Genomic DNA, 14365 nt, shown 5'->3' on the forward strand with positions numbered 1-14365 from the left:
CACTGGAGACACAAAGCACGATGTCTGAGTTGATTATAATTAACAGCTTAGTGTGGGCATTACAGAGCATTTATAAAATGCTTGTTAAGGTCTGTCTTCCTTGAATCACTGATCTGAAATGCTTCCAGGCAGAGAAAGGTAGATAAAACAAGATAGTTACGCCTACATTTGCAGAACATAGGTTGCAGACTTCCTGGCCAATTAAACAAATGACAAAGCAAAGACAAGCTTTATGTTTAGTAGAATTTTCCCCTCTCAGAAAAGAAAAAATGAGCTTAGCATCTTCAACATGCTCAGACATCATGCAAATGTGAGCAGAAGAGGCAAGAAGAGGGGATTTACATATTACCATCAAGTGTACCTGCAAACTGCTTGTCGCCGTTCCCTCGGCTACCGAACCTTGTGACTATTTTCCCATTTGGCTGAAAGATGAACACACAGCAAGCTTTATTATCCACTACAATGATGTGTCCATTACGATCCACAGAAATGCCTTTTGGGCCCATGAGTTTTCCAGATCCAATTTTGGCCTAAAACAGAAGACATAGAACAGAAAAACGCATTCATGCGATAGAAATAAGTTAGTACAGTTCAAAGCTGCCTTGTATTACAGGCATGAAGAGAAACTTTGTCATCAAAAGATTGCCAGGAGGAAGTGATTGCTTTATCAGCTCATATTGTGTACTTTTTCATTTCATCTTCAGCTGAAACTGTTTTCTGTATGTCCTTTCTAGAGTGAAAAATTTGCTACCTCATCAACTGAATCCAAACAAATGGCTATGCAGTCAGTACTAGCATACTGACAGGGTAGGCTGACACACAAAGAAGACTCTTGTTCCCTTTCCCTCACTATTCAGGGAAAATGGGCTTCTAACAGGCATGATTGATTTCTGTTTGCAGTCTCGCAGTTATTACCATGCTGGGTGTGATATAAATGTGCAGGATGGAGATGGTAAATGGCTGATTTTCCTCAATCTGCAGATGGCAATCTGACCGAAAAGCTACAGCAGAACTGGTGAACATTAGGTGCCTCTTCTGAGCACAAGAACAGCCAAAAGAAGCCACAGTCTGCACCTCTCCTCCCAGAGAAACACACAACGGGGCAGATTAAATGACAGGCAAATTTGGAAACAGTTACCCAGTTGGCTCCAAAAGTCAGGTCTCCTGCAAGCTCTTTTATGGCTCTGCACAGGCAGTCCACTGAACACACTGTACTGAAACGATGGATCCCACAGCTTCTAGATCCTGCAGTAATTTTTCAGAGACATCCTACAAACTTGCATCTATCTCTTTGGTGCCTGACATAATTTTCTGTTTCCAACTGAATTATAGTTAAACAGACACTAAAGTATTCACCTTCATTATGAAAATACAATTTTTCACTGCACTGCCTTTACAGGGTGAGACACATTGATGCCTTTTCTGCCTCCCTTCCTTACCTGATGCAAGTGGTGAGGAATTTTCCCCTCTATTCAGCACTGGTGAGGTCACACTTGCTGTATTCTCTTTCAAAGAGGAGAGAGCCAGGCTCTTTTCAGTAGCCTTCAGTGTCAAGGCAAGAAGCAGTGGGCACCAACTGGAACATGATGTTCCCTCTGCACGTCAGGCTGCACTTCTGTGCTGTGTAGATGCTGGAGCCCTGGCATAGGCTGCCCAGAGAGCCTATGGGCTGTGTAGCCTCCTCCTTGGATGGAGATCTCCCAAAGCTGCCCAGACATAGGCCTGGGCAGCTGTTATGGGTGGCCCTGCTGGAGCTGGGGCTGGTCCTGATGGACCCAGTGGGCCATTCCATCCTTACGTAGTGTATGTGAGTAGCTAAAGCTGTGTTAGTCCCTGATTATCAAGGCAGGACAGATTACTCAGCATGGTGAAAATCCATTAACATAACTCATTTTGTTCAGTTTCCAAGTGTGTTCAAAGCAGACAACTAAGTGACTATCTAAAGAAGCTCGACTATCCTCAGGAAACCCCATGCTCCTATTCCACAGTACATTCTCATGGGTGGGGTTGATAAAAGCAGGAGCCACCTCAAAATAAAGAAAAAGAGATAACCTGAGGCTGTCTACTCTGAAGTCAACAGCATTATTACACAGTCTTTCAGTCTCAAGGAAAACTCCAGGGAGCAAATCTTGCAGCTTCAAGACTACATAGCTGAAGTGCAACAGTCATGTCTGTTTTATGTGCAGATACATATGCTCTCTTAAATTGCTCAATATTTTGACAATGAACACCTAATTAAATCACACTAAAATAACCTCAGGAAAAAAAAACACTATTAAAAATGACTCGGTGATCACCAAGGGAAAGATATGAGCAAATCTAACTTCAGGTTTGCATAACAACAAAGCGACAACAACATAAATCAAATGCAAAGCAGCAGATTTATTTCCTTTGCAGTGATTAAATAAAATATTCCCTTCTTTCCTCAAGGATGCCTGAGTGCCTGCTTGTGCACTGCACCACCTCCTCACCAGGATTATTAGGAAGCCTTCCAGGATTCCTAAGGAAAAATAACTCAGACTTATGAGTACAGTGTCCTTCTGATCATATAAATATATATGAGGGGAAAAAAAAAAAAACGAATAAATCGCATACTGCATTAATGGACACTCAGCACTGAGGAGAGTAATAAAAATAACTATTCTTGGGACAGGATTCACAATATAATTTGCAGTAAGCAATAAATCACGCCCAGCTGGAGTCTGAAAGTCTTTTTACTAAGAATCTCTGTTTCCAGTTTAGATGAAAATAAGCTGATGACACATCACTGGGTCTGGCTGAACATATGCTTTGTGAATTTTTATTTCAGGTTTCTCAGATTTGCAGGTTTGATTATTTAAAACAGAGCATTATGAAACCCAGTCACTGCTGTTAAGTACGTGAATGGAAGTATTCTCAGACTTTTCTGCCATTAGAAATAAATATAGTAGGATGAACCATCTGAATCTTTAACACAAATAATCGAATTCAGTCAAGGACATTTTGTTCCATGTTTTATAGACTTTCATGAATTCAGATTGGTTTTCAAATACATGTTTATAAAACCATAGTACTAGAATGGAAAATATTCTCTTGTGAGATATTTCTAGAGTTCAAAAAAAAAAAAAATCCAAATTATACCAACTTCTTCCCCTGTAATGCAAGTGTGTTAGAGCTTTAGCTTCAACTCCACCCATCTTGCTGCTGTCAGAAAAGTTCACAATTGTCAGAAACTAATTTACAGACTTGAAATATGCCTTCTTTCCCCATTTTGCAACTTCCTAATGTGGAGATAGAACCATCATCATGCATTGTGATGTCACACAATAAATGGATTTATCATTTGTAGGGTTGTCTTAATTGAATTGTGACCATTTATCACACTCCACACAGAACTATTTCTATCTAAACATGCAGCCAGCATCAAGCAGCTCCCTTCCTAACCCCTTTCATAAGTCAAGAAAATGAAACTCTGATAGATAAAATATTTCCTTCCATCTTTTCCCAGGCATCATAATTTGATGTCTTAGCCCAACTTACAACTCTGTTTGGCTAACAACAGGTAATCTTAGGTGTTGTCTAAGAGAGTCCTAAGATGTGAAAGAAAATAATCCTCTCCTCAGTGGACCACAATTTGTTCTGTGCCCCTTGTCTCCGTTTCCTTCATTAGGTTTGAACTTCACTGGCACAGCAGCTGACACTGTTGCTTCAGTTCTCTTTTTAGCCTAGCAATTAATGCTTTCTGTAACAGTTTTCTTAGGTGATTTGAAAGTAATTCATAGAGGTAGCCACCACTGTTATCCAGCTTTTACAAATGAGGAAAATACAGCACTGGGAAATTAAATGAAATAGCAGCAGCACCTGTAAGACCTATGGCATAAACCAGAAACAGAACCTCCAGTTCTAAGACCCTGTATGATGCTTCATTGTGCAGGCAATACTGCAGCCTTTCATTTTAAGAGACTCATGTTTTGGTGCAATCTTAGCTTAGGGTTTGCCAAACTCTGCATTATGCCAGCTTCATAGCCTTGAGAAAGCAGAGCTGTGCCTCTGTTGCTAACAGCAGCTGAGGAAGGTGACACTTTTCTGCCTGGCAGAGGCTGCTGGGATGAGTCAGCCCAGTTCTGTTATTTGGAAAATGCCTGGGCTTGGCTCCAGGAGAAATTTGCTTTCTGGCTCACATGAGTATTAAAAAGCTGTGAAGCTAAAGGAGAGTAAATAAAGAAAGAAGGAGACAACAACTAAATAGTTAGAATAAGTTCAAAAAAGACCGCTGATAATGCTTAGTGAACAACTAGCAGGCCATCAATACCTCAAATGATACACAGTGTCTTGTGGGCACTACCCTTTGAAGTGAAGCTTATCCCTGTATATCTGTGCATTCTAGCAGACCTTGCCTAGTTTAATCAGACAGAGACCTTGTATGTTGTTTTTCCCAGATTTCCACAGGCTAGACTTGTTATATATGTCCTGTGCTTCAATCTTCCCTCCACGTAAAAGATGCATCTACAAATATTCTCATATTTTTTTCAGATAAATGTTATCTGTTGCATGAAATCTGAAAGTAGTATTTTCTATCATCAGTGTTTCATCTCTTATTAATCAGTTCTAGTCTCAAGAAATGCTAAGTCCAATGCACTATGCACACAAACATTGCTGACTTTACATAGCTAGTACAGTCTAACAAAAAAAAAATATATTAACTAAAACCAAAGCTAGGCTCAAGGATGGAGGAACTACCATAATTCTTTTTTTGTCTTTTTTTTTCCCAATACTTTGACTCCCAGTTGGACAGAGAGAGGTGGCTCCTCCACAGCCATGGCTGTTTCCCCCAGAGCTGACATCATCCACAATGTAGGATTTACAGCCTAGCTGGAGAAGGAAGGAAAACGAGCCCTCCCTCCTCCATGTGCAGATCAAGACAGTCCACATTAAATACGTGAATAATTATTTATATCACACTTGGACTACTCAGAAAGTTTGGATTCTTAAATAACTACATCTTCGTTTTGTTTTGGCATCTTCAGCCAAAGCACAGATGTTCCTGAGTAGCCGTACACTTTCGAAACTACTCAACAAGGAAGATCATGTCATCCCTGCAAATGCAAATTTTTTTTTAACAACTGCATTGCATACTAGTATTGTTTTATTTTAGCTTTGAGTCTGTGTAGTTAGAAGTGTACAAGTGTCTTTCTCAAATGGGGGATTCTGCAAGCAAAACCTGCTATTTGGTACAGCATTTGTCACTTTGTGAAAACTAATAAAGGAAGGGCATCTGTTCACAGCCACATGAGTAGATCAGGATCCGAGCCCATTGTCATTAGGCTGCCAGAAAATGCTAAACGAGTGGTTTCTCTCCAAAACAGATCTCTAGAACTATGGTAGAACTACTGTAGAAATATCTCTGGAGGTTTTTTGTTTTTTTTTTTTAACTTGCCAGAGTGATGCTAATCTCTGCTAGAGAGAGCTACGCCCAGCATGCATCGCTCAACTTGGTTATATGCATTCAGACAACAGCACCAAATGGAGGTAAGCTTTAATTCTGGAATTGTACCCAACTCCCAGACATGATAAATACTGCAGGTTTACAAGCATTAGCGTAGAACAGTAGCTGTTGTTTTATTTTATTGCCACAAAAAGCATCCAGGCTCATATGAAAATAAGCACACGCTACTCAGAACTTGTTTTTTGAAAATAAGTAATTCTTTTCCTGCCCTTCAGCTTTTCTACTGCACATCACCCTACATAATAAGGTACTCCTGACTGTGCTATAGGACCAGACTGATCTCTTGGATTGCCCCTTCCTTGCATTCACTAACAGGACCATATATAAATTATGCACTTGAATTGTTGATATGCATGGAGAAAATAGAGGACACAGTCAACAGTCAGTTGCCTTACATTTCCCTTCCATATGTCACTGAAGACTTCTCAAAAGTTTTTGTGTTTGTCTTGTGTGTACCTACATATACACACACAGCTTTATATATAATCAAGCTACTAATGATGAGTTTGTCTAGTCCACCTACACTTGATTACATTAGCTATTCTCAGCTGTAAGCTGCAGAAGGGCAGACAAATACCTAGTGCTCAGGACTGCAGAATGGAACATATGCTCTCTACTTGATATTACATTGGCAGCACAGTTGAGGTCTCTCCCTAATTATTATACAACATGGACGTGCCATGCATTTACACATCACAACAATGGAGTTTGTACTAAGTAACAAACAGTGCCATTTCCTGACACACACAAAAAATCCCTACAACGGTACTTTGAATTCCTTTGCAAGACAGAAATCTCAAGGGAGTTCTCATGGTAAGTCATACCTTAAATTTTCCATCTGATGAGAATATGCTAACCCATTTGTTGTCATAATCTGCAATAATGATGTCACCACCAGGATGCACAGCTACTCCTGTTGGACGCTGCAACTGGCCAGGAGACCTTCCTCTTATGCCAAAGCGACTTTTGAAGTGGCCATCATTGGAAAATATCTGTAACAGAAAACATTAGTTTTAAAACTAGGTCTGCATCATCTATGTTTTGGAGCTCACAGTTTAGAATTCACTAATGAGCACTGTAATCAGGAAGACAGTCAGGAACGTGCAGTGCTTTTACACAGTCATATTTCAAAGCAATATGCCCAGCTTAAGAAGAGGCCTCCACCTGGACCCTGATTTTATAAAAAGGAAGTTCTCGGCACTTACACTGCACTGTTTCTTGAATGATCTCAAAGTAATTTACAAACACTAGTGAACTATGGTTCATGATATCCCTCTAATACAGTTGAAAGGAAGTGGTGTTATTCCTGTGTTAGAAATGAGGAAACTGAAGCACTGTCTTGACCACAGTCAGAAATGAAGATTTTTAGATAAAAAGATAAGAAGCTAAAAGAGTATTTTAAAATGTAATCATTTGACTTAGGAAACCAGGCCACTTCCTGACAGATGCCTCAGCTACTCAAAAATTAGTCCACTACTTGCATTCCTTAGACAATTAATTAGACACTGAACTTCTTCTGAAAGGGCCACAAATTACAACCTTTGAGGGCACTGATGAATATTAAACTCTCTTTGAAAATGCTTGGTAATAAGTTCTTACTGCAGGTGGCTTTCTGGTTCTGACATACTCAAGAACAAGTCACACACTACTGCTTTGTTCACTGCTACCACATAGCAGCCTAAGAAGTGACAACAAATTGTTAATTGTTAAAAAAAAATTAAAAAAAAAAAAGACAAAAAACAGTCAACATGAATACATGTATGACGGGCAGGAGAAAACACAGCCAGATTTTCACACAGGTTAAAGAAGCCAAGAAATCCTGGGTGTTTGAGATCTAACACAGAAATGATTTTATCATGCTATCACACAGAAAAGTCCATTACACAGGCTAAAAGTCATTTGAAGATAGTATCTGTGTGTGTTTTTTTACTTGTATTCACTTAAGAAATTATATTTGTGGCATCTTGTCCTATATTTTGAAACACTAACTGATGAATTTACAGTGTGAAACAATATTTACAAAAAGACATTTTTCCAGGTTATTTATTGCTCTGTCTACTTTCTTCATTCACTGCCAAGCATAAAAGGGAATGAAAATAAACTCTGACATACATGTTTGATACAGTGTAGAGCTGAAGAAGATAGCTACAAGTCAAGAGGATGGAATGATAATAGACAATAAGCAGCTAGGGCATTCTGGTGTTGTGTTGCACAAAATCTGAAAACAAATAAGGCAAAGGTATGGGGAAAAAAAAAACAGACAAATACTTGACAGTGGCATACCTGTACACACTGGTTGTTGCTGTCTGCTATTAATATTTTTCCATTTGTAGATGCAGCTACACCCTGAAGATTTGTAAATTCCCCTTTGTTTCTTCCTTTGGTGCCTAAAATTGAACACAAAGCACATAAATCAGGCTAGGCAGCATATAAATAAGTTAGAAACTAAAAGCCAGTACAGTTATTTATTACATCCTTGATCTATGGATGCCTATTTTCAAGAGTTCTTATCACCGATACAGAACCATGGCAGTAACAGATCCCAATTCTAAGTACAAGAGATTGTTCATACTCTTTAGCATGTATGCCATTTAACCCCCAACAGAGGAATTACCGTGGCCTTCACAAAACAAGGCACCTTCACAATTTGCTTCTTGCTAGAGAAGGAAAATGTTTTATTCACAAGCTCTGGATTTTTTTAAAAAATTTTTGTTCAGGTGAGAAGGTGATGATGCAGTACAGTACAGTGCAGGGAGCATACAGACAGAGACAAAGCCGAGAACCTGGATGGTTGACAAGTGTTCAATCCAATTCCTAAATCTCTTCTGTGAAGTCAAGAAATTGAGGAAAAAAAATGTATTAGTGATTGCTTTGAATGAGGCCTTTTCAAGACAGGTTTGCCATTCAGTTTTGCTATTCAGTTTTGATTTAGTCTGCAAAAGTTTTCTTAGAAAACCATGATGAAAAACTGTTTTTGAATGACTAGGTCTTGATGCCAATAAAGACCAAAATCTGGTGACTGAATCTTTCCGCAGAGACTTTAGACTGTTCTTACAAAGCAATACATACACACAGGTCTCATTTTTATCCAGAACAAATGAAACAGAGATTTATATAGAATCAAGGGGACTAATGGGATAAGGACCTAGAAAATGACAAGTGTTCACAAAAGTTCATTAAGTTTAAATGCCTTATTACTTAGCTGTTTGTTCTGGGACAGTCTGAGGACAGTCACAAATCAAACTGATGTGTTTAAAAGGTCAGCACTGAAGTTCTGATCCAAACTGCACATAGAGCACGTTAACAGTATTCAAACTCCTGCTGTGTTCATAAAGAAGGCTCAGGGGTCTTTAGACAAGCTTGCAGTTACAATCTTCAACCACAAAATTACTCATAATGAATGATTTTTTTAAAAAAAAAGATTCCACAAGCAGTTCATTCTGAGGCTTGCACGCAGAGCTATTTTACCATAGTTAAGTGTTTTCACAATAATTCACCATCTGTGTATCAGGCATTAATTGGTTTCAATATATGATTTCAACTGAAAAGCTTGTACTTTATTTTAGTCAGTCTAAATATTCTGGAGTCCAATTATTAAAACTGCTCTGACTGTGCTTCCCAATATACAACATTCATTAGCTCTAATTTGCACTTAACTTTCATCAGGGATGCACATGCTCTGAAAAATCCTTCTTTCTGAGTGTGGGATGCATATTTTCTGTCGCTACCTAGAAACAACATTTAACTCCTTGGCACTTCGTGCTGAGAAGTTTTCTTTGTTTCAAGACTTACTTTCCTGAACTCAGCACGCTTCCCTTTTCAGCAATTTTCAGTTTTCAGTTTCAGCAATTTTCAGTTTTGTAGCACAAGGAGAAACTACATGTTAAGCAAGTAGTGAGTTACACACCAATTATGTTGCCCACACTTGAGCCATTTCTGTGTACTGTTTTACTGAGCAGTGCCTGAAGGATGCATGCAGTTATTTTTCTTTCCACAGTTTGCTAATGGTGAGTTTCCTTTTTGCCATTTAGCCAAAGAAAAGGGATGAAAAGTGAGAAGCATTCCTTATACTACGGAGAGGAAAAGGAAAAACACTTGTTAGAAAAGAGGAAGCATAAGCTAGAGCATCTGGAACCAACTACCACAGCCATTTTGGAATGTATGCTCTTCCTCCTCAGAAAAATATTCATTTTTAACGGTAAGAGAGATCTATACAGAGTTGGCCAGAGTTTTCTTCACTGGGACTTCACAGATAAACACCAAACAAAAAGAAAAAAAAAAAAAAAGAAGAAATCACCCAGGAATGCCATAGTCACATTTCATAGTAAGTTTTGAAACAGTACTTCATTAACAGTGTGCAGATGAAAATCAGCTCCATGCACAACACTCTTGTAAACAGCATTCTGCAGTTATTAAACCCATGACCATGACAGGTTCTGCACACCTCTGTACAGTCCCTTCCACAAGGGGACAAATTTCTCTGGAGAAAGATGAGGTCAGTGAAACACACCTGATGTCCTAAGTTAAGTTCAGGAAGAGAACAGGAAACTCTGAAGTTTCTAATTTGAATAAGTCACTACACCAGTATCTCATGTGAGAGGAAATCTTATGGTAATGTATGTAAGCACTCTAGAAAAGCAGGATCCTGCAACCATGTCTGTTACAACAAAGGATGACAGCTCCTCCCTTTTAAGCCAAGATTCCCTCCTTAGAAACATACCTGCCTGAGAGATACATCAGCATCTTTTACTGCAAGATACCTCCCTTCTCTATCAAGGCAACCAATGCTTTGTTCTCTATTCTCTGGACAGTCACCCATCCCTCCTTAGCCTGGTCAGACATTTCATATACACAGGGCTGGGGAGAGAGGACAATCTAGGGACCAAATCAGGGTCTGGGGTATTGAAGGGCTCCCCAGGAAGCCTGGCATGGAGATGAAAGCCTGAATCTTTTGTCTCTGTCTTCATCCAGACCCATCTCTCTCTTGTTCTGAGCTACTGTTTGGACACAACAGAACAAAAGACATTTTACTCCTGCAGCAAGTTGTATGGGACTGGGAGAGGAGGGTTTTCAAAAGGTAAGGCCAAGCAGAGCAGTTAGGAAGCTGTGGAACAGTTCCTTTTATATTGTTTTTGTAAACAGCTCTCTAAATAAACAATCAGATTAGATTTATCCCTATCTAATTCCTTTGGGTATTATTCAGCTTACCCTGCACAAACCAATTAATTTAGCTTTGAAGATACGATTTCAACAAAAGGGCAGCCATTTTCAGCTCAAGACTATGCAGCACAACCAGAACACTTCACAATTTCAGTCTTCTTGCATAGTACAGGCCAGGTTGAATCTCATCAAGAAGAAGGGAAAAAAAAAAAAAATAATAATCAAAAGACCTATTAAAATTACAGGAAACTTTAAAAATTATATCATGCAACGAAGTTTTGCTTTGTAAGTGCTGGCCATCTGGATGAACCTGTTGAACAATGTACATTCCTTATATTCATAGTAACAGAAGTGGTTTTGCTTTCTAAATTTCGCTGATATGGCTAATCATCTCTCTGCTTGCTAAACTAAACTTACCAGCTTCCTAAAACAAAAGCAGCATACCACCCCTCTCAATTAGAAAGGGATTGTCTTCAATGACACAAAAATCCTTCAGAAAGATTAGAGGTTAATGGGAGAGTTGAGAGGATGCAGTACCCATAGCATATTGTATAGCTACCATTTCTTTCCTACCTACACCATCAAATAACTCTTCTGGGTCTGTTCTCTGTATAACATTGAAAAGAAAAAAAAAAGATAAAACTGAACAGTATGGAAAGATCAACATATAGGCTGCACAGACAGGTATGACAGAGTTGTCATCCTGTTTCCTGGCTTTGCTTTTTCTCAGAATGCCAACCAGCTACACTTATACGTCCATTCTTTCTCCAATGCCCTTAGCCAGGCTGTAAGATGGCTTGGGTAGGGAAAAGTAAGGAAGGAGTTAAGGGTATGGAAAGAGAAGAAGCTGTTTCCTGCTGAGTAGCTAGAATTCCTCTGGACCATGCATACAAAGGAGCTAACTGCAGTTAGAAAATTTCACTCTTTTTTCAAGATGGTTACGCACAGAACCTATTTATGTTTTTGTAGTTGCTTAAAAAGTACATATTCATGGACAGCCCCATCTCTTTCAGACAGGAAAAATCACTACAGAGTGTCAGCAAGAGGTCTTTAGAGAAAATTTAATAATAAGTAAGAGCCCTAGAAAGTTTAAACATTTCCCTAAAACCTACACACAGCTCACCATTTATTATTTGTCAAATTTAAGCACCTCTGCTCCACCTAACTCTGCTTTGAATTTGCAGACTTTATCAGCCATAAATACATGACAGCTATTATTACACAGGCTTTGTTCATGAGTTCTCACAGAGTAAATTCACAGCCTCTTCTTCACTTTCAGCATTGATAACAGCCCAGATGATGACATTCATACCTAGTAAGGAAGCTGACAGAACGTACTGCTAAAGGTGCTTTTTTCCCCCTTAAAATTAGAGTGAGTTACTCATTAAATTTAGCTAAATTTAGATGCTCAGTTACATGCTGAACAGACAACTAAACACACTCTAAGGAAAAGAAAAATGGAACTTTCCAGCAGAGAGCCAAATCTCCATCTGGCTGAGCCTGATGCCAATTGCAGGCATAAGTACAGAAAGAGAAAATGCAGTTGAAGTGGGAAATGGCACTACTACTGCTAAGCAGTCAAAGAACCCAGTCGTGAAAAGTGACAGAAAAAAAGTACCAAAGCATGGCAGAGCTAAAGCACCAGATGGGGCTCTGGACAAGAGTAGCCACCCATGCATGGCTCTTAATTCTCCTTTGGAGAACACGGCCAAGATTTACCAGGGAGGGTGGAAGTGCTATTACCAAACATCCCTCACTTCTACTCAGCATAGGTCTAAGGCACACAAGCAGAGCAACAGAAGAGCTTTTCCTCTCACTTCAATGCTTTCTACCCCTTGCAGTAGAAGCAAACACTATATGCAACAATTATTTTCTAGAAATCACAAACAGGTTTTGTTTGCACAAACTTACTACATGCCACAAAGATAGATTTTTTTGCTTGCGAGTTAGATCTAGACGATCTTGAAAGTCCCTTCCAATGCAAGTCATTCTACCATTCCATGCTTTCATTAATGTACTAAGTTCAGCAGGCTGAAACATTCAGAACATGAGAACTGCAAGGACAGACTCTTAAAGATCATGCCTGGTTTTTGTTGAGGATGTAAATAACTGAAAGAAGAGGAAGCAAGAAATGCTCTGTCCTTTTAATTAATGCATTACACAACTGTACGAATGTGCAGTCAATACCCTGAGGTTAAAAAGTCTGAACAGAACCATACATCATTTTAAAAGCAATGAATATTATGGAATTGGCAAATGATACAGTGCCTAGTTCCCCATGAATGAAAACATTTATCTGCACTAACGCTGTGTTAAAGTTGATATTCACACAAGAATGATCTTCTGCTAGGAGCTGATTGATTAAGGTCTGCATAATACAATAGCACGCTCCATATACTCGGATGCCATAGGAATGTTACAGTATGATTCTCCAGCACAGCCATATGTACCTCTGGAACCCAAGTGCAAGTTTTATGTTCCGTAGTTTTAAACAAAAAATCCACATTTGGCCAGGGCTATCAGAGCAATTCAACAATGGGATCCAAACAGATACACAGTTGTGCTGGAAAAGAGCAATAAACTTCATTTTGCATAACTTCATCAACAAATGAACCAAACCTCAAGTGTCCTGAGTAATTAGAAACTGGAGGCAAACAAAATCTTAAATTCCTAAAGACAATCCCTGCACAAATGTCAGAAGTTCTAGTTTATTAAGCACACAGATTTTGGAAGAGTGTGAAAAAGCTAGAGCATTACAGCTACAACTCCTTAGAGACTGTTCAGATGATGCATATATAATCCCACAGGAACGTCTCTATCTAGGATCATTTTGTGAAATGAGAAGCCAAGAACAAAATGCAGAGTGAGATTAAGCGTTATTCTCAGTTCAGTTTTTCAATAACATCTCAAATGTGGAAAATCCTGAGGGCTCTCCTCAAGGAAAAGCTGTGAGATATGTGCAGCTGTAGCTCTTTTTTTCTTTGAAGAATGAGAGGACACAGAAAGACAGGGAAAAGGAAGAGAAAAAGCTCCAAAATAAAGCACACAGTCATGATTGCATCACAATGAAAAGGCACCACACTTTTCAGAAAATATTCACAATTGTATTAGAGTTCACTGTGTAGTAGAGAGAATCATTAAAACAATAGCAACCAACTGGAGCCATAGCACTATTTGGCAGTTAGGTTAGAAGCTGATACTAGAAACAAGGGATACAGAAGTAGAAATCACAACCTGAAATCATGTTAGGCCATACTGAAAGCTTTATAATAAGAATGCTAAAAGTTTTAAAATTATTTCAGGACTTTAAATCTGCTCATCCAACCTAGCATATGCTCTACTGTATGATGTGGCACAACCACTTCCAGAAGAGATCAAAGAAACGTTTTCTTTCAGGCAGGGTTCAGGCATCATCCTAAACTCGTTTTACCTTGTCTCAAAACAAGGTGCCCAGAAAATCTCAGAAACTTCTATACATATTCTCTGTAGCTCTTAACCAGCATTATCAGTGAAATCATATTTGGGAAAAGCCACAGGTCTCTTTCCATTCCTGCAGGAGTCCAGACCTGATTACTCTGCCTCTGTGCAAGGTTTTTTTCCTTAACAACTCATCAATAGGTTTTGCGATCATAACACCCTCCTGCTAGAGGCAAAGCAATGTTGGGTATTAATTTAAGAAAAGGCACATACCAGCTTTGGACAACCAAGTGCCGTTATTGT

At 39.0% G+C, this 14365-nt stretch overlaps 1 protein-coding gene across 14 annotated transcripts in view; it reads right to left on the bottom strand.

Annotated features, from left to right (window-relative positions):
• Nucleotides 1-14365, bottom strand: part of TRIM2 (tripartite motif containing 2) — an 85105-nt gene that overhangs the window by 9109 nt on the left and 61631 nt on the right. For 13 of the 14 annotated variants that reach the window (XM_052690275.1, XM_052690281.1, XM_052690285.1 and 10 more), the window contains 3 exons: nucleotides 7769-7872; nucleotides 6310-6477; nucleotides 350-530 (listed from right to left, as the gene is read on the bottom strand). In XM_052690275.1, the coding sequence (XP_052546235.1) occupies nucleotides 350-530; nucleotides 6310-6477; nucleotides 7769-7872 (453 nt within the window). The remainder of the gene's footprint in view (nucleotides 1-349; nucleotides 531-6309; nucleotides 6478-7768; nucleotides 7873-14365) is intronic. The other variant, XM_052690287.1, reaches the window with a different exon arrangement.

The sequence above is a fragment of the Tympanuchus pallidicinctus genome, unplaced genomic scaffold, assembly GCF_026119805.1.
Source record: "Tympanuchus pallidicinctus isolate F22 unplaced genomic scaffold, pur_lepc_1.0 scaffold26, whole genome shotgun sequence".
NCBI lineage: Eukaryota > Metazoa > Chordata > Aves > Galliformes > Phasianidae > Tympanuchus > Tympanuchus pallidicinctus.